This window comes from Ptychodera flava, chromosome 20 (assembly GCF_041260155.1).
Source record: "Ptychodera flava strain L36383 chromosome 20, AS_Pfla_20210202, whole genome shotgun sequence".
Taxonomy (NCBI): Eukaryota; Metazoa; Hemichordata; class Enteropneusta; family Ptychoderidae; genus Ptychodera; species Ptychodera flava.
Genome location: NC_091947.1, coordinates 36798803 through 36823544, shown reverse-complemented (window position 1 = coordinate 36823544; position 24742 = coordinate 36798803). Strand labels below are relative to the sequence as shown.

Below are 24742 nucleotides of genomic sequence, written 5' to 3'. Positions count from 1 at the left end.
ACACCCTGGAAGGATTGATATCCTTCAGCATAGAGTCACCAACAATGAGTGTCTGAGTCTTTCTTACAAACTTTACCCTGGGATTGTAGTCTAAACAATTTCAGGGTTACAGTCTGATACAGTCTGAGGTTTTAGTCTACAGTAGCTGAGGCTACTGTACTGGCATCCTAATGTGAATATAGCTACATGCTCATGCTACAGTGTACAACTTCATTCTAGGGTTGTATAGACTAGCTAGCAGATACAACCTATGGCCATAGCTACATCTAGGGTTGTATAGACTGGCTAGCAGATACAACCTATGGCCATAGCTACATCTAGGGTTGTATAGACTAGCTAGCAGATACATGGCCATATAGCTACATCTAGGGTTGTATAGACTGGCTAGCAGATACAACCTATGGCCATAGCTACATCTAGGGTTGTATAGACTAGCTAGCAGATACAACCAATGGCCATAGCTACATCTAGGGTTATACTTTATCAGATATATTCTATGGATAGTCTACTATTATGCTTTAGGTTACAGACTAGCGGATATATTCTATGGGAATATAGTCTCCTTCTACCGGTATATTCAAAGCTTATGAGTATAGACTAGCAGATATCTTCATCTATTATATTCTGGGGTTATAATCTAAGCTGTATATATTCTATGGGTATAGACTAGCAGATATCTTCCGTTCATCGATTACTGAATATTCTGGGGTTATAATCTAAGCTATATATATTCTATTGGTATAGACTAGCAGATATCTTCATCGATTACCGAATATTCTGGGTTAAGCTATATACATTCTATGGATATAGACCAGCAGATATCTTCATCTATTATATTCATGGGTTATAGCTACATTCTAGGGGTACAATGTTGTAGCTGACATTTTAGAGCTACTTAGTACTATATTCTAGAGTATACTAACTTATAATTCTTGGTTATAGTCCATTGCATACATTATAATGGATTGGATGGTCTGGTAGCAACATTCTAGGGTTGGCTACTACTGGTAGCTATAATATTCAATGGGTACAGGCTATGGTAAAATATATATTTTAGGTTTACAGTTTTACTGATCACTTCAATGACTTAAATGTAATACTTGTGATATGAACACACCCAAGGGACAGTGAAAGAACTTATGTGTGATACTGTGGAATAAAATACCTCTCTGCTATATTTTGATTACAGAAGATGCTCAATGTAACATTATCAAAATCATATTGTGACAATTAGAACACCAGGCGCCACATCACTTATATGTCATTTGAAACTTTAGACCAAATTTCTATTTTTAGCATCTTTGTTCCATGTATCTTTCTCTGAAGTGGTACTGCAGTCTACTCCCTAACACAAAGATGAAAATACTGGCTTTTGTATCATATATATCTACATGCTCGTGCATGAGGGACACGTATTAATATTGTTGATTGAATTCAACAAATAAAAATTTCTCAAAAGTCACAGTGCATGGTTACTTGAGGCACTATGATGACCTTATAATCAATGTTAGTTACTAATGTGATGGACTTGTGAAATTAAACAACCACAGTTAGCCAACAGAGATTAATAACACGTTACAGGTAGTTTCAAAGATATTTCAATGAGAAAATGAGCTGCAACAATATCATACATCACAATAATTATGGATGAATAATTATGTGAAAAGACATCTATGCAGTTGCCTTGCATGTGATATCATGAAATAAAAATTTACGATAATTATTGATGATGTTTACGTCTCTGATATTAATTAGACCTATCATTGATGATTGTATATCAGAAGAGAAATTGTGCTTTCAAAGATTCACCAAAGACACTGCATACAAATGACCTCATTTGAACTCTGGCCTATTTAAAATAGATAACAAAAACATGAGCTGAATTGAATGCACACGATTCAACCAATGAACAGGATTTCTCCCAAATTTCATCATTTTGTGATGAGTTTTGGTATAATAAAATAATCAAGTTGTAGAGATCACAGACACTTAGAGTGACAGTTTGGAACCCTTGATGTGTCCATGAACAGCTAAGTAATGTCTTACAATGACCTAGATGTGTGTGTGTGTGTGTATTTGCCCACAGTTAGTCCACTGACCTAGTTTCACAAAACACAATGAATTTAACCTATTACTCCCAAATGAAAACAAATTCAACAATTACTTTTTCCATATTTACTTACAGTTAAATGCTAAATATTAATTACAAAATAAATGCTCATAAAAAGTGTTGCAAAGATCAACAAACTTATAATTAAATTTACAGAGAATATCCATTTTCATTATTTTTTTCAATAGTGTACCTATACGTATTTCAACCATGCATATATGACTACAGCACACGATCATACAGTGCTGTTCAAAAAGGAATTAATTGTTTTCAATACAAAACTATTCAGTTGTTTTCTGCACGAGTTTTTCATTTCATAGGGTAATTATTATTGTATCATATTTCTGTAGCTCCTGTAGTAAACTTTGAAATGATTGAAAAGAACCAAAGAATCAATGTTTTGTTTGATTAATACAAATTAATCATATTTAATCATATTCTATGCATCAAAATGTTTTCATGGTAACACAGTCTTTGGATTCTGCACACAGATGGAATGAATGGGTGGACTAATACAACTGCCTGGGCATGTTATGATGGCAAGATAGCCTTAAGATACAAGGCCAACAGTATTCATTCAGTTGTAAATTGTTAAATACTGTATTGTCTGTTTTTTTGACATTTCAATCGGTCAAACGAGGAAAAGAGTAATTCAAGGTTACAACATATAAATAAAACCATTAATATTATGTATATCAAGGTTTTAATAAAATACTTTTATCGGTATGCAAGTACATTCATTGTACAGTAGTAATATACTGACACACAGAAATGTGTTTATTGATATATGTATAATAAATGACTTCAAGTGTGAAATTTTGTCAAAATCCTGATTTTATGCTTTTAGACAAAGATTTATGAAATGAAAAATTTGCTGAAGGTCACTGTAGCTTTCTCTGAGTACACTACCTTGAAATACAGGGCTAAACATGATATTTATTTTAGATATCAAAATATTCCAAATTCAAGTGTTTATTCTCTTCAAGACTTGGCTGATATTTAAAATGCACTGTAAAGGTTATGCTTTTTATTGCATTATTTATCAATGGTATATTTGAAATACTGTGGTCAACTAACAAGAATTTGATTAAGTTACGTGTTGTTTACTTTTGTTGTATGGAAATGTTTGTGAATGGTCATTTGACATTCTTGGAAAAAAATATCATGGGTTCTTCTTCATTGTTTGCATATTTCAGAGAATACAAGTATCTTTATTATCTGAGATGCTGCTTAGAGGCTCAGAGCTGTGTATGATAATGCATTTCAAAAGACAATCATCGATGCAAAATTCTTGCAGTGACTGCGCTTTATACATTATGTGAACTCTTAAATGCAAGTAAATAACCATTACTAAATGAGTCATACTAATTTCTAGAAATGCATCAATTTTTGCCTCTATTTCTGAATCAGTCACATTTGTTTTAACACAATGCATGTGGGTCAAAATAATAATACCATAATTCTCCACTGAAGTCTGTATAATGAATGGGGTATATAAAACCATTGGTTTTGTGTTTCATAGCAATACATGATAGTCAATATCATCATTAAACCACTTTAATAAGTCTTTCAGAGTCAACTGATTTTTGATGTCAATGAATTTTTTAGTGTTAGAGTTGCTTTAATCAATAGGAACTCAATTGAAGAGGGGAAGAATTCATCCATTTTTCATGTCCATCAATTGTCATTTAGCCTTCAACCCCTCTTGAGCTATGGTATATCCCTATTGTTAATAAATTTGAACAGTGAACCTTGTACACTGGTAGAAAATGGGGATATGCAAGTGAATGAAATAGCATTAAAGTAAACATTACTGGCACTGTATGTGCACACAGCAATGCAACATGTTGCCATTAGCAATGGCTTCAAATTATGCTGGCACTCTACATACACCAGCTAGACAGCCATTAGCTTTGGTCCAAATATCATGTTGTCATAACAGACTGTGTCAAGTAGAAATTCTGCTGGCAGCTTTTGCAAATATTGCTTTCATACGATTTGGCTGACAGTTGTCTTCAACAGACTGGACAATATTCATACATGGTGTACAATTGTCACACCACATGTGCAAAAGGTAGTTAATTTGAATGATGACATTGTTTACTGTAAATGGCTGCTGAAATCTAATGAAAGATATCAGTATGTAAATTCGCTAATGGACAAAAAAGTATGCAAATATACCATAATTAGTTGAATGCTGGTTACCCTTGACAACCGACATGTGCATGCGGGCAGAATAGAGTACTGAAACACCTTTGACGGTCTACTGTACAATTCACTTGAAATACAACTCTAAATTGCAAACTCATACTTAATGTGCATAGAGAATTAGCAATATGCCTTAATTCTATTCAACGTCTTCTGCACAAATGAAGGAAAAAATTCCAAATTTTATTTGAAAATGGAAACGTTGTCAATAAAGAATTAATATTCTTGGTATTATTCAGCGTTGTACACATTTACATATGATTTTGCACATTATGGTATGTTGACAAAATGGGCAACTGTTATGATGGTAACATTGATAGAAATTCAGTATTTGTGCCAGCAATCCACTCATAATAGACAGTTTATTGAAGATTGAATTCAATTATAATCATTTAATGCAAAGATGAAATTCGAAAAAAAACTATTGGGAGCATCATATGACATTTCAAAGTACAAGAGGTACAAATTTAAGCAATGTAGCAATTTTCTCTGTTTCAGTTTTCTCATGTTAAAAATTGTTCATTTTTACATTTTAATATGCAATGAGGACAGCACATATTGTGTGATTTTGAAAAAACCATTGGTCATGATCAGAACAAATCAAAGTTTCAATCTCAAACTTAAAATTTGTAATAATAATTTCTGTTATTCTACAGACTTAGAGGTTAAAGACTACAAAGTTAGATTATTACAATTTAGATCATTACAAAAGTGACAAGAGAAAATTTCACTACAATGCATCACAAATAACAAAATCCTGGATGGAATACAGATGTATTTTCTCATTTAAAATGACTTGAACTTGAAATCTGATTTCAAATACGACAGACACACCCAGTATTCACAGAGAGTTTGTGTTGACAAAGACAACATTAATTATATTCACTTCATTTAAAAAATAGCGTCAATCACACTTTGCTTAAATTTGGTCAGATATAGAAGGCCAGAGTTAGTGTACATACAATATTTAATAGCTGCTATTGGTCAAATTAGCTTGTAATATTCACAATGTCAATTGAGTGCATCTGAACAAATTTTTATGCACCACAAATACCAAGGTAGAGTACGTAATGGTTGGAAACTGTTGCAATGGACACACACACACATAACAATATGCAGCCTGGTTCATCAAAATTCGTGAAACAATCTACAATACTAGAGTAAAGATGTCCCCTTGTAATATTGTATTCCATGGAATTAATGTGACCAATATTTGTAATTCATCAATTAGTAATATTTGAGAAAACAAGTTATTATTGGCATGGTTGTGTTACCGTACAAATCGTCACCAACATGTGATATTCTGACTCACAATTATTGAGATTTTCACCAAGTTTACACTTTTGCTGTGGTTAATGGTAACTTCATTTGAACTAATTCCCATTTACAATTGAGCATGCATCTACACACCAAATACAAAGGTGAAAAATGCAGCAGTTCTCAAATTTTACAATTGGACCTGGGAATTCAAGAATGAGATATTTAACATTTTTTGGCCCAAAAAGAGCAAAAATTGTCCAAAAAGTACAATATTGCAGGTGTTATCACATTTGAACAAACTGATATAATACCAACTTCATATCAAATTTTAAAGCAATTGAAGCAGCAAATTTCAGAGATTTTTTGAAAAAAAAAAAGAAGACAAAGTGACCAAAATATACAAATATACAAACTTCACCACAATTTGAACAAACTCAACAAAGTTTGATACTAGGAACATGTATGCACAGTTTCATAGCAATCAGGACACTGATTTCAGAGAAGTTTAATTTTTGACCAAAAATGGAAAAAATTGCCCCAATAATAAAAATATAAAAATTTCACCGCAAACATCTGTTACGTGTATACAAAGTTTCAGAGAAGATGATTTTTCTGAAGCAGAAGCAATCTGACAGCAGTTTCAGAGAAGATTATTTTTTGACCAAAAATGGAGAAAATTGCCTCAAATGCATATTATATGAAAATTTCACCACAATTTTACGATATTGAACTTAGGTTCTTACTGGGAATATGAATATCAAGTTTCAAAGCAATCAGACACAGTTTCAGAGAAAATGATTTTTTGACCAGAAATGGGGAAAATTGCCCCCAAAATATAAATATGAAAATTTCACCACAATTTAAACAAATCTAACAGAGGTCAACCCTTGAATCATGCATACAAAGGTTCCAAGCAATCTGACAACCAGCTTCAGAGAAAATGATTTTTTGAACAAAAATTGGAAAAAATGCCTCAAAAATACTAATATGAAAATTTCCCCACAATTTTAAGACTCTAAACTAAGGTTGCCTGTAAGAATATATATATATATATATATATATATATATATATATATATATATATATATATATATATATATATATATATATATATATATATATATATATATATACACACCACAAACATCTGCCTGTTGTCACGTGTATACCAAGTTCAAAGCGATCAGACACCCATTTTCAGAGATGATTTTTTGACCAAAAACGGGAAAAATTGCCTTTAAAAATACAAATATGAAAATTTCACCCAATTTGAACAAATCTAACAGAAGTCAAACCTAGGATCATGCGTATCAATTTTCAAAGTCATTGAACTTTAAGAGAAGATTTTTTGACCCAAAACAGGAAAAACTGCCTTTAACCACAGACAGTAGAGAAACTACTGTCTATGCTTCAACATACAAAAATGGCAATTTTACCAAAATTTGATCAAATTTAACTTAAGTCACTTTAAGGAAACAGTATACTAAAATTACAACCAAATCTGGCCTGTTATTATAGAACTTTTCAATTAGCAATTTGTAGGATTTTTCCTCTTTTTACTTCATTTGCATATTTTTGACACTGACATGTTCATTTGAATAAATTTACATCTCCACACTTATGCACCTGTACACCAAATCATAAGATATTAGAAGCTGTGTTTTTCATACCGGTACATACTGTACATACATACATACCGTACATACATACATACTAACATACACATACAGACATACAGATGCCTTTGACTTATCAGATAGCTCTCTTTGGTATATATACATACAGCAAATGAACTCTAAAAAGTTCAAATATTTGCTTTGAAAGCAAAAGCTGAATAGACTGGCTGACAACTGAATAAAAGATGAAAGAATAAAATGTGAAGTTTTATTGTTATAAAAGTAAATTTAAAATTTGCACAAATCTTAACAGAGGATGGATCATTGGTTTCAAAATCCTTACACACACATGCATATCATGCTTTTATTTTTGTACTGTGCCAGTCATATTATGCTGTGTCAAAAACTTTAAAATCATTCACAGATGTCGGCTGTACATGATCAGTGGATCTGACAAAGTGGCACAACCATTATAAAACTTACTCTAACTCTTGACCTAATCATAGCCTTACCTAATCCTTCAATATTAAAACCAATTTGAATATAATGAACTTTGTCATCTTCCCTCTGGATCAACTACATTTCATGCCAAAATATTGTATCGGTCTACTGTGTGAAATTTAATTTACATCATGTAAGGCCCATGGCTTTTCTTGTGTATGACTCCTACCCTAATAATTTTAGGGCAATGAATGCTGATTATGTGAATATAACTGGAGAGAGATAATCAATAAATTTTTTTTCCAATGAATGCACATTACATTGTGAATGCTGAGTAGTTCAATATGCATTTTTGGAGTACAAGCAAATGTGGAAACATGCACAATACAAATGCTAAAAAGTAGGAGTTCAAAACTGTTGTCCTTTTATGGTATATGTTCTGGAGATAAGAGCCAAACTTTTGCACTTTTCAGCTTCACTTTGATTCTATGTTTTGGTCTCTTTGCCAGTATCAAACACACTTTTACAAAACAGTCTAAAAATACTGTATTGTGATCTGAGTATAATGGTCAGGCAGACCATCTTGCATTCTGACAAAGTCAGTGCATGGTAATGTTGACAATACATTGACATACTGCACCACAGTCAGTGCATGGAAGTGTTGACAATACACTGACATACTGCACCACAGTCAGTGCGTGGAAGTGTTGACAATACACTGACATACTGCACCACAGTCAGTGCGTGGAAGTGTTGACAATACACTGATATACTGCATCACAGTCAGTGTATGGAAGTGTTGACAATACACTGACATACTGCACCACTGAGTCAGTGCATGGAAGTGTTGACAATACACTGACATACTGCACCACAGTCAATGCGTGGAAGTGTTGACAATACACTGATATACTGCATCACAGTCAGTGTATGGAAGTGTTGACAATACACTGACATATACAGCATCACAGTCAGTGTATGGAAGTGTTGAAAATACACTGACATACTGCACCACAGTCAGAACATGGATATGCTGACAATACACTGACATACTGCACCACAGTCAGTTCCTGGAAGTGTTGACAATACACTGATATACTGCACCACAGTCAGTGCGTGGAAGTGTTGACAATTACACTGATATACTGCACCACAGTCAGTGCGTGGAAGTGTTGACAATACACTGATATACTGCATCACAGTCAGTGCGTGGAAGTGTTGACAATACACTGATATACTGCATCACAGTCAGTGTATGGAAGTGTTGACAATACACTAACATACTGCACCACAGTCAGTGCATGGAAGTGTTGACAATACACTGACATACTGCACCACAGTCAGTGCATGGAAGTGTTGACAATACACTGACATACTGCACCACAGTCAGAACATGGATATGCTGACAATACACTGACATAATGCACCACAGTCAGTGTATGGAAGTGTTGACAATACACTGACATACTGCACCACAGTCAGAACATGGATATGCTGACAATACACTGACATAATGCACCACAGTCAGAACATGGATATGCTGACAATACACTGACATACTGCACCACAGTCATCGCACATACACTGCCATACCACATTTCATAGTTTGTAGCCATTGATATTGGAATCACATAATATGTGTCCTTTAATTTCATATTTGAAAAATATTGAGTCAGTTTCATTTTCAATACTGACATAAAACACCCAGTTACACTTCAACATAATATTTTGTATCGTAAAATCTAAACTTGCAGATATTCTTCACAACCTTGTGTTTAACAAAACTTGTAGTTAGGTAACTTCCTTTCTTAATGTTCAACTGCAATTTTATATTGTTTCATTCATGGTTCAATAAGAGTTTCATATAAAAAATGAAAATCTTGAATAGACCTATTACCACTTGAATTTTACGTAAGTAATTTATAAAAATATTGTCTATTTCTTGGATAAAAAATACAAAGTTCTCTGTATATCATCACATAATACACTCTGTTTGTTGTATAAAATGGCAATACTGTTGTTACATTTATGAATAAAATCAATATGGAATAGCAACTGGCAAACAAGGACCCAGATATCAGCTCCAAGTGTCACAACAAGGACCCAGATATCAGCTCCAAGTGTCACACCATAAATCCTTAATACAACTCTCTCTTTCATGATGACCTTGTCAATGTGCGAAAACAAGTTCACTTCATCATGTCATCTTGTAAAATTATAAATGCCATTCAATAGGCAACTTGTGGAAATAATGGACAACCATCACTCAGGGACTTTTAAAAGACAATATACCACTACTGTCAACTGAGAATATACCAAGATAATTGATCTATCAATATTCCATCTTTGCAAGAATTTCAAAAATGCATAGGTATTTCAATAGAGTTGCATAGTTGTACAGTGGAACACATATCCATATCCTGAACACCCCCATCTTAAAAATCAGCCTTTCCTCTAGCTGTATCCATTTAATTGTACAGTGGAACACATATCCATATCCTGAACACCCCCATCTTGAAAATCAGCCTTTCCTCTAGCTGTATCCATTTAATTGTACAGTGGAACACATATCCATATCCTGAACAACCCTATCTTGAAAATCAGCCTTTCCTCAGCTGTATCTATTTATTTGTACAATTACAAAGCAGCTGCATAGGCTCCTCTGAACTCTAGTATCTGTTCTTAAGTCATCTCATTTCCTAAAGCTGTTGATTGTGATTGCTTGCATACTATCAATAGTACTGTCATGTGTGCAGGGGCAAACAGGAAGATACAAGATGTCATTATATCAGGGATGATTGCTCTTTGTTGCACTCTGTTGCAAAAGCTGTCAAAATTGTGCCTTATTGCTTTTCCTAAGAGGTACCTTCTGTAAATATGTTTTTATTTTCATGCAATGAACAAATTGATGTCCAGTTTCCGACTTCAGATGTCAATTTGTAGCTATAGAGAAATATACACATTTTATGATCAAAACTATTGAATATTTCGGTACAATGTTAACAATTTGAAAGTTTGCTTTGATTTGAGATTTGCTATATCCAAGTTTTGAACAGCTGTAAGAAAACCTTAAACTTTTCATGCTAATGTCTACATGTGATTTCTCTATCAGTGCTGCAGACATGATGACATAGAAGCAATCACATCAAAATTTAAAATGTTGTAATTTAAGAAAGTCAACAATGCTAGTTTGTTATGCTATCTTTGATCTTTGATCTTATTACAACAAATTTATTCCTGTAAATATAGAGAAGATTTCTTCTTAATAGTGTCTTTATCAGATTATCACACAAATATTGGAAAAAATGTTTTCTGACGTAATATTTGATCTGGAACTGCATGATCTCCTCCTTGTTCTTGTTGATAAATTTAATCATAAACTGGAGCTGGAATCATTAGACACACTCGACCTGCATCACCAGCTAGAACAAGGCTGTTGTCACGGTGATGTTGTACCAGCTCCAACGGTGAATCAAATGTCTGTGAAAATAACACACAGCATTTTATTGATAGGTATTTGTGGCTTCAAGCAATTTCAGTTTGGAAAAAAAGAAAACAAAATTCATGGGAGAAAATGTTTATGGTTCTGCTCTTAATGTGAGGCTTTGAGAAACACTTTATACTAATTACAACCAATTACATATTGTTGCATTTTTCAAACTTGAAATATTGATTGATTTCATTCTGCATTCAATATAACACTGGGTACAATTTAATGACTTTTTTGTACATGCGTGTCAATCATGTACCTACCATAAGATTAAATTTGACACAATAAACTAAAATTTGGAGCAGTGAACATACCTCAGTTACCTATAAGAATGTCATTTTTGGTAAGTGTGAAATGGTGTTCGATTGATACAGATGATGCTAGTATCTAAATACTTAATACATACAAAAGTAGGCATAAAATCTAATAAGATTCTGATATTTAACATCTTGAATTCCTTAATTAACAAAATATTTTTAGAAAAGGAATAAATTACAGTGATATTGCTATTTCCTAAGATAATGACATACAGTACATTTGCAAGGATATTGTTCTTCACTAAACTTTAGGAAGGTTATCATTTCATGCAATTTGTCTCATTTCATGTATAGTCACATTGTGTCACAGTGACAACTGTGAAAAGTTATTACATTTATCTGTGTTGTGTTTTTTCCTCATTGTTTACTCATTTATTATGTTTCTATAGCCTTAGTGGTACACAGCAATGCCAGGTTAGACTCTGTAGCCTAATAGTGGTACACAGCAATGCCAGGTTAGACTCTGTAGCCTAATAGTGGTACATAGCAATGCCAGGTTAGACTCTGTAGCCTTAGTGTACAGAGCAATGCCAGGTTAGACTCTGTAGCCTTAGTGGTACAGAGCAATGCCAGGTTAGACTCTGTAGCCTAATAGTGGTACACAGCAATGCCAGGTTAGACTCTGTAGCCTAATAGTGGTACACAGCAATGCCAGGTTAGACTCTGTAGCCTAATAGTGTACAGAGCAATGCCAGGTTAGACTCTGTAGCCTTAGTGTACAGAGCAATGCCAGGTTAGACTCTGTAGCCTAATAGTGGTACAGAGCAATGCCAGGTTAGACTCTGTAGCCTAATAGTGGTACAGAGCAATGCCAGGTTAGACTCTGTAGCCTTAGTGTACAGAGCAATGCCAGGTTAGACTCTGTAGCCTAATAGTGGTACAGAGCAATGCCAGGTTAGACTCTGTAGCCTTAGTGTACAGAGCAATGCCAGGTTAGACTCTGTAGCCTAATAGTGGTACAGAGCAATGCCAGGTTAGACTCTGTAGCCTTAGTGGTACAGAGCAATGCCAGGTTAGATCTGTAGCCTTAGTGGTACACAGCAATGCCAGGTTAGACTCTGTAGCCTAATAGTGGTACAGAGCAATGCCAGGTTAGACTCTGTAGCCTTAGTGGTACAGAGCAATGCCAGGTTAGACTCTGTAGCCTTAGTGGTACAGAGGAATGCCAGGTTAGACTCTGTAGCCTAATAGTGGTACAGAGCAATGCCAGGTTAGACTCTGTAGCCTAATAGTGGTACAGAGCAATGCCAGGTTAGACTCTGTAGCCTTAGTGGTACAGAGGAATGCCAGGTTAGACTCTGTAGCCTTAGTGGTACAGAGCAATGCCAGGTTAGACTCTGTAGCCTTAGTGGTACACAGCAATGCCAGGTTAGACTCTGTAGCCTAATAGTGGTACACAGCAATGCCAGGTTAGACTCTGTAGCCTAATAGTGGTACAGAGCAATGCCAGGTTAGACTCTGTAGCCTAATAGTGGTACACAGCAATGCCAGGTTAGACTCTGTAGCCTAATAGTGGTACAGAGCAATGCCAGGTTAGACTCTGTAGCCTAATAGTGGTACAGAGCAATGCCAGGTTAGACTCTGTAGCCTAATAGTGGTACAGAGCAATGCCAGGTTAGACTCTGTAGCCTAATAGTGGTACACAGCAATGCCAGGTTAGACTAGCTCTGTAGCCTAATAGTGGTACACAGCAATGCCAGGTTAGACTCTGTAGCCTAATAGTGGTACAGAGCAATGCCAGGTTAGACTCTGTAGCCTAATAGTGGTACAGAGCAATGCCAGGTTAGACTCTGTAGCCTAATAGTGGTACACAGCAATGCCAGGTTAGACTCTGTAGCCTTAGTGTACAGAGCAATGCCAGGTTAGACTCTGTAGCCTTAGTGTACAGAGCAATGCCAGGTTAGACTCTGTAGCCTTAGTGTACAGAGCAATGCCAGGTTAGACTAGCTCTGTAGCCTAATAGTGGTACAGAGCAATGCCAGGTTAGACTCTGTAGCCTTAGTGTACAGAGCAATGCCAGGTTAGACTCTGTAGCCTAATAGTGGTACAGAGCAATGCCAGGTTAGACTCTGTAGCCTAATATATAGTGGTACAGAGCAATGCCAGGGTAGACTCTGTAGCCTTAGTGTACAGAGCAATGCCAGGTTAGACTCTGTAGCCTTAGTGTACAGAGCAATGCCAGGTTAGACACTGTAGCCTTAGTGTACAGAGCAATGCCAGGTTAGACTCTGTAGCCTTAGTGTACAGAGCAATGCCAGGTTAGACTCTGTAGCCTTAGTGTACAGAGCAATGCCAGGTTAGACTCTGTAGCCAATAGTGGTACACAGCAATGCCAGGTTAGACTCTGTAGCCTTAGTGTACAGAGCAATGCCAGGTTAGACTCTGTAGCCTTAGTGTACAGAGCAATGCCAGGTTAGACTCTGTAGCCTTAGTGGTACAGAGCAATGCCAGGTTAGACTCTGTAGCCTAATAGTGGTACACAGCAATGCCAGGTTAGACTCTGTAGCCTAATAGTGGTACACAGCAATGCCAGGTTAGACTCTGTAGCCTTAGTGGTACAGAGCAATGCCAGGGTAGACTTTGTAGCCTTAGTGGTACAGAGCAATGCCAGGTTAGACTCTGTAGCCTTAGTGTACAGAGCAATGCCAGGTTAGACTCTGTAGCCTTAGTGTACAGAGCAATGCCAGGTTAGACTCTGTAGCCTTAGTGTACACAGCAATGCCAGTTAGACTCTGTAGCCTTAGTGTACAGAGCAATGCCAGGTTAGACTCTGTAGCCTAATAGTGGTACAGAGCAATGCCAGGTTAGACTCTGTAGCCTTAGTGGTACAGAGCAATGCCAGGTTAGACTCTGTAGCCTTAGTGGTACAGAGCAATGCCAGGTTAGACTCTGTAGCCTAATAGTGGTACACAGCAATGCCAGGTTAGACTCTGTAGCCTAATAGTGGTACACAGCAATGCCAGGTTAGACTCTGTAGCCTAATAGTGGTACACAGCAATGCCAGGTTAGACTCTGTAGCCTTAGTGTACAGAGCAATGCCAGGTTAGACTCTGTAGCCTTAGTGTACAGAGCAATGCCAGGTTAGACTCTGTAGCCTAATAGTGGTACAGAGCAATGCCAGGTTAGACTCTGTAGCCTTAGTGTACAGAGCAATGCCAGGTTAGACTCTGTAGCCTTAGTGTACAGAGCAATGCCAGGTTAGACTAGCTCTGTAGCCTAATAGTGGTACAGAGCAATGCCAGGTTAGACTCTGTAGCCTTAGTGTACAGAGCAATGCCAGGTTAGACTAGCTCTGTAGCCTAATAGTGGTACACAGCAATGCCAGGTTAGACTAGCTCTGTAGCCTAATAGTGGTACACAGCAATGCCAGGTTAGACTAGCTCTGTAGCCTAATAGTGGTACAGAGCAATGCCAGGTTAGACTCTGTAGCCTTAGTGTACAGAGCAATGCCAGGTTAGACTCTGTAGCCTAATAGTGGTACAGAGCAATGCCAGGTTAGACTCTGTAGCCTTAGTGTACAGAGCAATGCCAGGTTAGACTCTGTAGCCTTAGTGTACAGAGCAATGCCAGGTTAGACTCTGTAGCCTAATAGTGGTACAGAGCAATGCCAGGTTAGACTCTGTAGCCTTAGTGGTACAGAGCAATGCCAGGTTAGACTCTGTAGCCTTAGTGGTACAGAGCAATGCCAGGTTAGACTAGCTCTGTAGCCTAATAGTGGTACACAGCAATGCCAGGTTAGACTCTGTAGCCTAATAGTGGTACAGAGCAATGCCAGGTTAGACTCTGTAGCCTTAGTGGTACAGAGCAATGCCAGGTTAGACTCTGTAGCCTAATAGTGGTACACAGCAATGCAGGTTAGACTCTGTAGCCTAATAGTGGTACACAGCAATGCAAGGTTAGACTTTGTAGCCTTAGTGGTACAGAGCAATGCCAGGTTAGACTCTGTAGCCTTAGTGTACAGAGCAATGCCAGGTTAGACTCTGTAGCCTATAGTGGTACACAGCAATGCCAGGTTAGACTCTGTAGCCTAATAGTGGTACAGAGCAATGCCAGGTTAGACTCTGTAGCCTTAGTGTACAGAGCAATGCCAGGTTAGACTCTGTAGCCTAATAGTGGTACAGAGCAATGCCAGGTTAGACTCTGTAGCCTAATAGTGGTACAGAGCAATGCCAGGTTAGACTCTGTAGCCTTAGTGTACACAGCAATGCCAGGTTAGACTCTGTAGCCTAATAGTGGTACAGAGCAATGCCAGGTTAGACTCTGTAGCCTTAGTGTACACAGCAATGCCAGGTTAGACTCTGTAGCCTAATAGTGGTACAGAGCAATGCCAGGTTAGACTCTGTAGCCTTAGTGTACAGAGCAATGCCAGGTTAGACTCTGTAGCCTTAGTGTACAGAGCAATGCCAGGTTAGACTCTGTAGCCTTAGTGTACAGAGCAATGCCAGGTTAGACTCTGTAGCCTAATAGTGGTACAGAGCAATGCCAGGTTAGACTCTGTAGCCTTAGTGGTACACAGCAATGCCAGGTTAGACTCTGTAGCCTAATAGTGGTAACAGAGCAATGCCAGGTTAGACTCTGTAGCCTTAGTGGTACAGAGCATGCCAGGGTAGACTTTGTAGCCTTAGTGGTACAGAGCAATGCCAGGTTAGACTAGCTCTGTAGCCTAATAGTGGTACAGAGCAATGCCAGGTTAGACTCTGTAGCCTTAGTGTACAGAGCAATGCCAGGTTAGACTCTGTAGCCTTAGTGGTACAGAGCAATGCCAGGTTAGACTCTGTAGCCTTAGCGGTACAGAGCAATGCTGGTTTAGACTCTTCTTGCCAACAAGCTGCTTGCCACGTCTTTATATTCTCTTGTTTTAATAACCGTTTGAAGACTCAGTCCGAGACACTTTGGAGATGTAGCATGCTGTATTAATTCTCACACAAGTAACTACTACTGGTATAATGACACAGGTCAAATGCAAATTAAAAAAACATTATGCAGACATTTCATCATTGATGAAAATTATATGCAGCAATTCTAACCGTTTCGCCAGGTTTGACTGCTCCTAGTGCATACTTTCCATTTGGTCGCTTGCATATTTTGAGATTCCATGGCTTTCCATTGTACCAGACTGATATAGTGTAGGGATCATTTGAATTGATTCCATCTCTTCCGTCACGTACAATAAATGCTCCATTCTATGAATAAAAGGAAATAACGAAAGAATTAAAATGATTTGAATAAAGTAAATAACCAGACATCCCAAAGCATACTTGGCACTCACTATTCAAATGATGACACAGAAACTACAGTCATTGTTGTTGTTTTGTTTTTTTCCGCTCCATGTTCTTGCTTCACTTGGCAAAGATTTCTCCTTTTAACAGCAAATTTGTGAATGCTACTTGTTGCTTACCTATATGTTAATACAATTCCATTGAATAATTGTTTGCCATTTCCCACTTTGATAAACTTTATTGATTTTTTCAGGCATTCCAAATGCATAAAACAAACACCTTCTCTGTACCTACTACAACCCTCTGTTTGAGACAGGTTGGTACTTAAATTCTGGAAAGACTATTTCACAATTTTGTAATTTTACACACAAATTTTGAAAGTTATATTAATTAAGGAAATAAATCTATGTTTGATATTTTTTATCCATTCTGTGTGATTACTCTGTTCAGATTCATTTTCTAGACTAGGCAGGGAATATAATCACTAGCAATGTCGTTTAACTGAATCAGAAAGTTAAATTTATGATTAATCATAGTCTTGATATTACTGTGGTTTCTGAACATTTTAATTTAGTTTGCATGCAGGAGGTAAAAGGAGACAATTTCAATATCAGCTTGTTGCATATTGTAACAATTGTACATATTAAAGTGATTGGCATAAACATTTCTAAAGAACACTGTAAAAAGCTGTCAGACGAGCGGTTTTGATGAAATAATTTTTGACCAAAAATGACAAAAAAATTCCTTAAAAATACAGATTGGCTTATTTCATTACAATTTGAACAAATCCAAGTTGGGCTATCCTAGGGACCTGTATACCAAATATCAAAGCTGTCAGACGAGCGGTTTTGATGAAATAAATTTTTGACCAAAAATGACAAAAAAATTCCTTAAAATACAGATTTGCTTATTTCATCACAATTTGAACAAATCCAAGTGGGGTTATCCTAGGGACCTGTATACCAAATATCAAAGCTGTCAGACAAGCGGTTTTGATGAAATAGTTTTTGACCAAAAATGACAAAAAATTCCTTAAAAATACAGATTTGCATATTTCATCACAATTTGAACAAGTCCAAGTTGGGTTATCCCTAGGGACCTGTATACCAAATATCAAAGCTGTCTGACCAGCGGTTATGAAGAAGGAGATTTTTTACCAAAAACGCCTTTTTTGGCACTAATTTGCATATTTTTGGCAATGACAACTTCATTTGAACAAAATTTCATCTACAGCCCATCATCCATGTACACACCAAATATCAAGATGAAATGTGCAGCGGTTTTGGAGTTTTTGATGTTGACGGACAGACATACAGACATACAGACATACAGACATACAGACATACATACATACAGACATTTCCTAGCCTATAAGAATAGCTTCCATTGCCATATATACATATGGCTATGGGAGCTAAAAACTGATCATTTAAGCCCTCTTGACTTTGCAAGGATGAGTATTTGTTGAGCTGAAGCTACTATAGACGTCAATTGTATAGAGGACATACATAACATAATACCAGATATAGTGAGTGCACAGGTCCATTGGCAATACAATGTAAATTGTTTCAGTGTGGCTCATACTTACAGATACCTATATACACAGACATTCATCAATGGCAAGCACAGAAAACTGCCATCTATGCCTATAGTATCTTTGCCATCTGTCTCTCTCACTTGGTCTACATTTATACAGGCAGTTTGACAAAAAATCTTAAGATCTATTACACAAACAGTTTCTCTAAGGATGACTTGATACTGCTCAACATTGTTCAGCATCAATACTTCTCTGTATGAACAACAAATATAATAAGTGTCATCAAACTTGGCACAGCCTAACTGGATACATTACTTTTTATGGGGCTTGAACTCACAATACTAATTGGTTGACTAAAACCCCTTAAAATAGATGTTTAAACGAGTGGCCTGAAAAAGTGCTATTGTATTTGCATTGAGTTTGAACTTTCAATTTTCAGGCAGATTTGATTTGTTTCTTTGATTGAATTTTACTGCAAAGTGAGACCAAATATGACTCTATCACTGTACAGTTACAGTTTTCAAAACTCTTTGATTGAATTTTACTGCAAAGTAAGACCAAATATGACTCTATCACTGTACAGTTACAGTTTTCAAAACTCTTTGATTGAATTTTACTGCAAAGTAAGACCAAATATGACTCTATCACTGTACAGTTACAGTTTTCAAAACTCTTTTACAAGGTATTTGGGGTTGGTATAATTCATTTCAGGTCAGAGACTGAAACATTAAATTAGCTCTAAAAATACAAAATTATCTGCTACTTTGAACAAATTATATGGCTTTAAATAGGTCATCCCTTGGTACTTGTTACCCAACTGCACAGCTATCAGACAAGCAGCTTTTGAGAAGAATTTTTACCGAAACTGGCAAAAATTACCCCCAAACACAAATTGTATAATATCATGCTACCATGCCCCATTCTGATTGGACGAGAGCTCATTCCACCGATGCTACTCATTCCACCGATGCTAAAATACTGTTTTGGCAGTGGTAAAATGGGCCCTAAAACCAGCATTTTCGAAAATTGCACAGTCGGTGCATTTGAACCCAAAACAGTCTGCAATGTTTCAAAGACTGAAGTCCGAATGACCATAGAAATCTCTTATACTTCGAATCAGCCATCCTGCATATTTCTAACATTCATCAAAACCTCATTTCTGTTCAACAACTCATAAAACAGTCCACAATGCAGGATTGGTGTACATTCCAAAACTACATATATGAAAGACCCCTAAAATCAATTAGATAAAAAGGGGGTTAGAAATTTCCCAAAACTATCTAACCGGCACTCCATTTGGCTCCATTTTTCGGAATTGGAACCTTGGAACCAGTCTATGTATCGGTATCAAATATCAACACAGTCTGTTCAGCAGTTTTTGACTTTTTGTCGTTTACGGAAATGGACGACATCAAACACCGGTTGAAACCACCTCTATATCACAACTTCCACTTGTGATAAAAATGAAAAACACTGCGGTTCTCAAGATATTTGAGTGGACAGAAATCCTCACAAACGGACATACAACATGCATACATACATACAGACAGACATACATACAGACAGACAGACAGACAGACAGACATACATACAGATATACATACATACAAACTGATGCCAGATGGATACCCATCCCAATAGCTTCGATAGACTACTGTCTATAGTAGCTAAAAACGCAACTGGAATTTTGATGCCTATTACAGTATAACTGCTGCCGAACAATTTATAAATACGTTATCTTCAGAAAAAAGCTTAACATCAAATTTTATGAACTACTTGTAATAATTGAGTTATGGCTGATCCCCATGATTCAAAAAATGTGAAAAAAACCGAAGATTGTTAATTTATGATCTTTTACAAACATGTTCTCTCTTTATTAGGTTATCATAATCATTTGTAAAAATAAAAAATAGTGACAATATCACTATTCGCTCCCATATAGTTATCAAAACAAGTCAACAATTGTATGAAACATGGACATACATATACAGACAGACTGACATACACAGACTGGCACAGAGTGATGACATTGACCCCAAATGTGCCTTGGCCCATGGAGAGTGATAAAGATATAACAAACAGCTGAATGTAATGATAAAATAGTTAAGTATAGGCCTACACAGGCACTGAGAGTGAATATGTTACAGCAATTTGATTAGTTTCTTTTCCTTTTCTACTTCTGTGATAATCTTTAAGACAATCAATCTGCAAGGCAGTTTAAGTATTGATAAATATGTTCTCTTTTACAAGCACACAGTAAACTGTTCTTGATTTTTCATTTACAATATTTGACATGGACTGAAATACATAACGTGCAACCAATGTTTACACTTTGCCCATACACCAGATACATGGAGAAATTTCAACATAAAATCATCAACTCAGAAAACCCTATACAGGGAAAAGTAAACATTGTTTTCTTCCAGAACAGCTGGTGCATCCACATCTGGAACAACTTACAAACTTAACCAAGTACACAAGGATGATGACACAAGAGATAAAGTTAAACTGTGGTGAACTTGACTATTCCTTTCAAATCCTTACCTAACTTGACATCTTAAACTAAATACACTGCATGGTTAATTATGCACAAAAATACATCGGGTGGACCATTTGATGAGGGATGGTGTCTGGAAGATCGATGAGGTACATTATCTTTTTTATCCGATCCATTGTACATTCTTTTTCCCCACTGTCTCACCTTTTCTTTTTATTAAACCTTCTCTGGCTGAATTTTTATTGGCATTTGTTTGGAATTTTTTCAAAATCTGCCAGGATTTTTTTACCGCATTTCAACACCAAATAAAGTTGGCCATATCAAATGCTTACTAAATCACCACATTATATACTCTAAGTTCCAGTAGATATAAAATTACCAAAAAAATCTTAAAAATACAAAATGAAAGATATCCCAGTAAAACTGACAGTTTGCAAAGTTGCCCCAAAAATTCAAAATTCCAGATTTCAACTTAATTTCAATACATCTTATTAACAAAAACCCTCAGAACCGGTTTACTTAATATCAAAGCAATCAGACTGGTAAATTTTGAGAAACAAATTTTTTGACCAAAAATGAGAAAAATTGCCCCAAAATACAAATTGCAGATTTCATCCTAATTTTAAATATATCTAATCAACATAAACCCTAGGAACCTGTACACTAGATATCAAAGCTACCAGATCATAAGTTTTAGGAGAAAAATTTTTGAACAAAAAAGGCAAAAATTGCCCCAAAATAAAAAAAAAATTGCCAGTTTCAACATACCTCAATACTTATATTGAGATTAATCTTAGATACCTGTATACCAAATATCAAAGCTATCAAATCAGTAGTTTTTGGATAAAAATTTTTTTATAAACAAACAAAATTGGGAAAATTGCCCCAAAATTACAAATATGACAATATCAATACAATTTGTACAAGCATGAATGAAGTCATTCTGAGGAACATGAATATGAAGTTTCATAGCAATCAGACGAGCGATTTCAGAGAACAAGATTTTTTGACTAAAAACTGAAAAAATACCCTAAAAATACAAACATGCAAATTTCACCCCAATTTTTGCACACATACTTTAGAATACCTAAAGAAATCTGCATACCAAGTTTCAACCAAATCTGATCACTGCTTACTGAGTTTTAGCCATTTGCAGGATTTTTCCTTTTTTCCCCCTCATTTGCATATTTTTGGCACTGACATGTTCATTTGAACAAATTCATATCTCCATCCCTATATGCACCTGTACACCAAATACTAAGACAGTAGGTGCTATGGTTTAGGAGTTTTTGATGTGGACGGACATACATACATACATACATACATACATACATACATACAGACATTTTTCCACCTTATACAAATACCTCCCATTTGCATATATACATATGCATATATGGGAGCTAAAAAAACCCAGTTTGATTATCAGATGTAGAAGCTTACCTTATTACTATCTTTGAGAGCTGCTTCTGCTCGTTTTCTATCCAAAGGACCGTGGTAAAATGGAAATCCTTCAAATTCACTCTGAAAAATGTCATTTTATAACATTAATTATTGAAATGATGATAAAAAAATACTGTCATTGATACCAGGCTTCCATTTTTATCACAATCTACTGATATTTATATGAACTGTGTTATATATCAAAGTCAATATCACACTTGTCAGTACAAAACTGATAATTTGTACAAAATTGATAAAAATCATCTCCAGGGACCTTCATATCAAATTTCAAAGCAATCTGATGAGCATTTTCAAAGGAATAGATATTTTTCCAAAAATTTGACACAATTTAAACAACAGACGACTGATGATGGCGTACAACCAGCTTTCTTATGAGTTCCACGTCACCAACAGTGGAGCTAAAATAAAAATTCAAAAAATTATTAAACGCTAAAATGCTACACTGCAGATTTTACCATAATATGCTCTCATTTGAATAAGGTCATCCCTAGGAACCAGTATGCCAAATTCAAAGCAGTTGGATGAGCAGTTTTGAAAAACTTAATTCTTTACCAAAGACTAACAAAGATAAAAATAGTAAGAGATAAATTTCATTACAATTTTAGAAATTCACATCAAGGCATCCAAAATAACAGCTGGACTAAATTTTGAGGGTCTTGGACAAGCAGTTTTGAAAAGGAGGATCTTTTGACCAAAAATGGCAAAAATATTCTTAAAAATAGAAAATGGTACATATCCCAACAAAATGAACAAATTTGCATGGAGTTTGTGCAAGGTACCTATGAACAAAATATGAATCAAATCTGGACAGCGGTTCCAGATTTATAACATTTTGACTACTTTTGCCTTTTCTCACTCATTTGCAAATTTTTTTACACAAAAATGTTCATTTGAACAAATTCATATCACCATCCTATGATGCACCTGCACACCAAAAACTGGGAGGGTAAGTGCTTCAGTTCTCTCAATTTTGATGTGGATAGACATATTACATACACACACAAAATATATTATGCATACTGATGACAGACATTTTCAAGCCTACAAAAGAATAGCTTCCATAGCCATATATTCATTTGGCAAAGTGGATCCTAGAAATCCCTCTTTATTGAACTATGGATCATGTGTGAATCAAGGTTATCACATCAAACAGTAGGAGTTATAAAGCAAGTAACTGGACATGTTTATGGCATTTTAATTTAAGAGCCTGACTCTGATGGTTACCTTATTTTTTTTATTTGATACACAGATCAACGGGAAAACCCACTAACAGATCTGCGAAACAAAAGAGTCACACCATAACAAGACAAATGTACAAGACAACCATAAAAGTAACATGTTACATTAAATTGAAAAAATATACACAAATCAAAAAAAAGAGAACTGTTAAAATGACTGGATAAAATAGCTTTAAAACTACACAGCGTAGAGAAAATATCAATATTACATTTGAAAGAGAAATCGTTAAAAACAGACATGCATCTGGGCACTGTTGAGAAGGGGTTTCTTGCGTAAATTTCTACTGGGGGCATAAAAGCAGATTTGGTTTAAAATATTTGGTGAATCATAATACGAATGGATTATTTTGTATAAAAAGAACATGTCTTCTATTGTATAACTAAGGAATGTTCAGAATTCTGCAATAAAATGGGTAGCTGGATTTACTGCAGTGAACACTGAGTTTGCAACAAATGCATTTCACAAACTTAATTTGTACTCGCTCAATTTTTTCTGACCGGCCCTGCTGGTGGGGTGACCACACAACAGAGCCATACTCTAGAATAGATCTTACATAAACAAAATACAGAGAAATAATTGCTGAAATGTCATTGAATGGCTGGCAGAAATTTGAAGGCTCTAGAAACAATGTTATTGATGTGAAAAGAATAATTAAGATTGGAAGTAAGGTAAAATGCCCAAATCCTTGACAACAGAGACCCGTTTAAGAGGAGTACCATTGATGGAGTAATCAAGAGAGGAAATGACTCTTTTCTTAAGTGTAAAACTGATAAATTTGCATTTACTGATATTAGGTGACAGCTTCCAGTTGTTACACCATAGAGCAAATCTGTCAAGATCTTGCTGTAACATGACACAGTCAGCGAGGGATGTGATGGTGTGATAGAGCTTTGCATCGTTGGCATACATGCTGAGCTTTGCAGAAATGTCTAACAGTGAAATATCATTAATAAATATAACAAAAAGTAGTGGCCCCAAGAGTGAACCCTGGGGCACACCTGACGAAGCAGTGTACCGTTTTGACGAGCAACTACCAAACACTACCCTCTGTCGTCTAAGATGGAGATAAGAAGCCAGCCAACTATGCAGGTTACCACATATACCAAATTTGGCGGCTTTGTATAGGAGAAGTGTGTGACAAACACTGTCAAAAGCCTTGCTAAAGTCCGTGTAAATTGAATCTACCTGTTGTTTATTGTTGACTTTCTTAATACTGTCTGGACTGATATTAATGTGTGATAATTGTCCAAAACATGGACAATTATATATATAAGCTTGTGCAGATTAGGATCATTGTTTTCAGTGAACACTGAGGCAAAAATCTGCAAACAATTGAGCAGCCTC

At 35.9% G+C, this 24742-nt stretch overlaps 1 protein-coding gene across 2 annotated transcripts in view; it reads right to left on the bottom strand.

Moving 5' to 3' along the window:
* Nucleotides 1–9256: 9256 nt before the first annotated feature.
* Nucleotides 9257–24742, bottom strand: part of LOC139120852 (B-cell linker protein-like) — an 83419-nt gene continuing 67933 nt past the window's right edge. For both annotated transcript variants that reach the window (XM_070685452.1, XM_070685453.1), the window contains 3 exons: nucleotides 22139–22219; nucleotides 16470–16625; nucleotides 9257–11115 (listed from right to left, as the gene is read on the bottom strand). In XM_070685452.1, coding sequence (XP_070541553.1) covers nucleotides 11005–11115; nucleotides 16470–16625; nucleotides 22139–22219 — 348 coding nt within the window. In that variant the 3' untranslated portion in view covers nucleotides 9257–11004. The remainder of the gene's footprint in view (nucleotides 11116–16469; nucleotides 16626–22138; nucleotides 22220–24742) is intronic.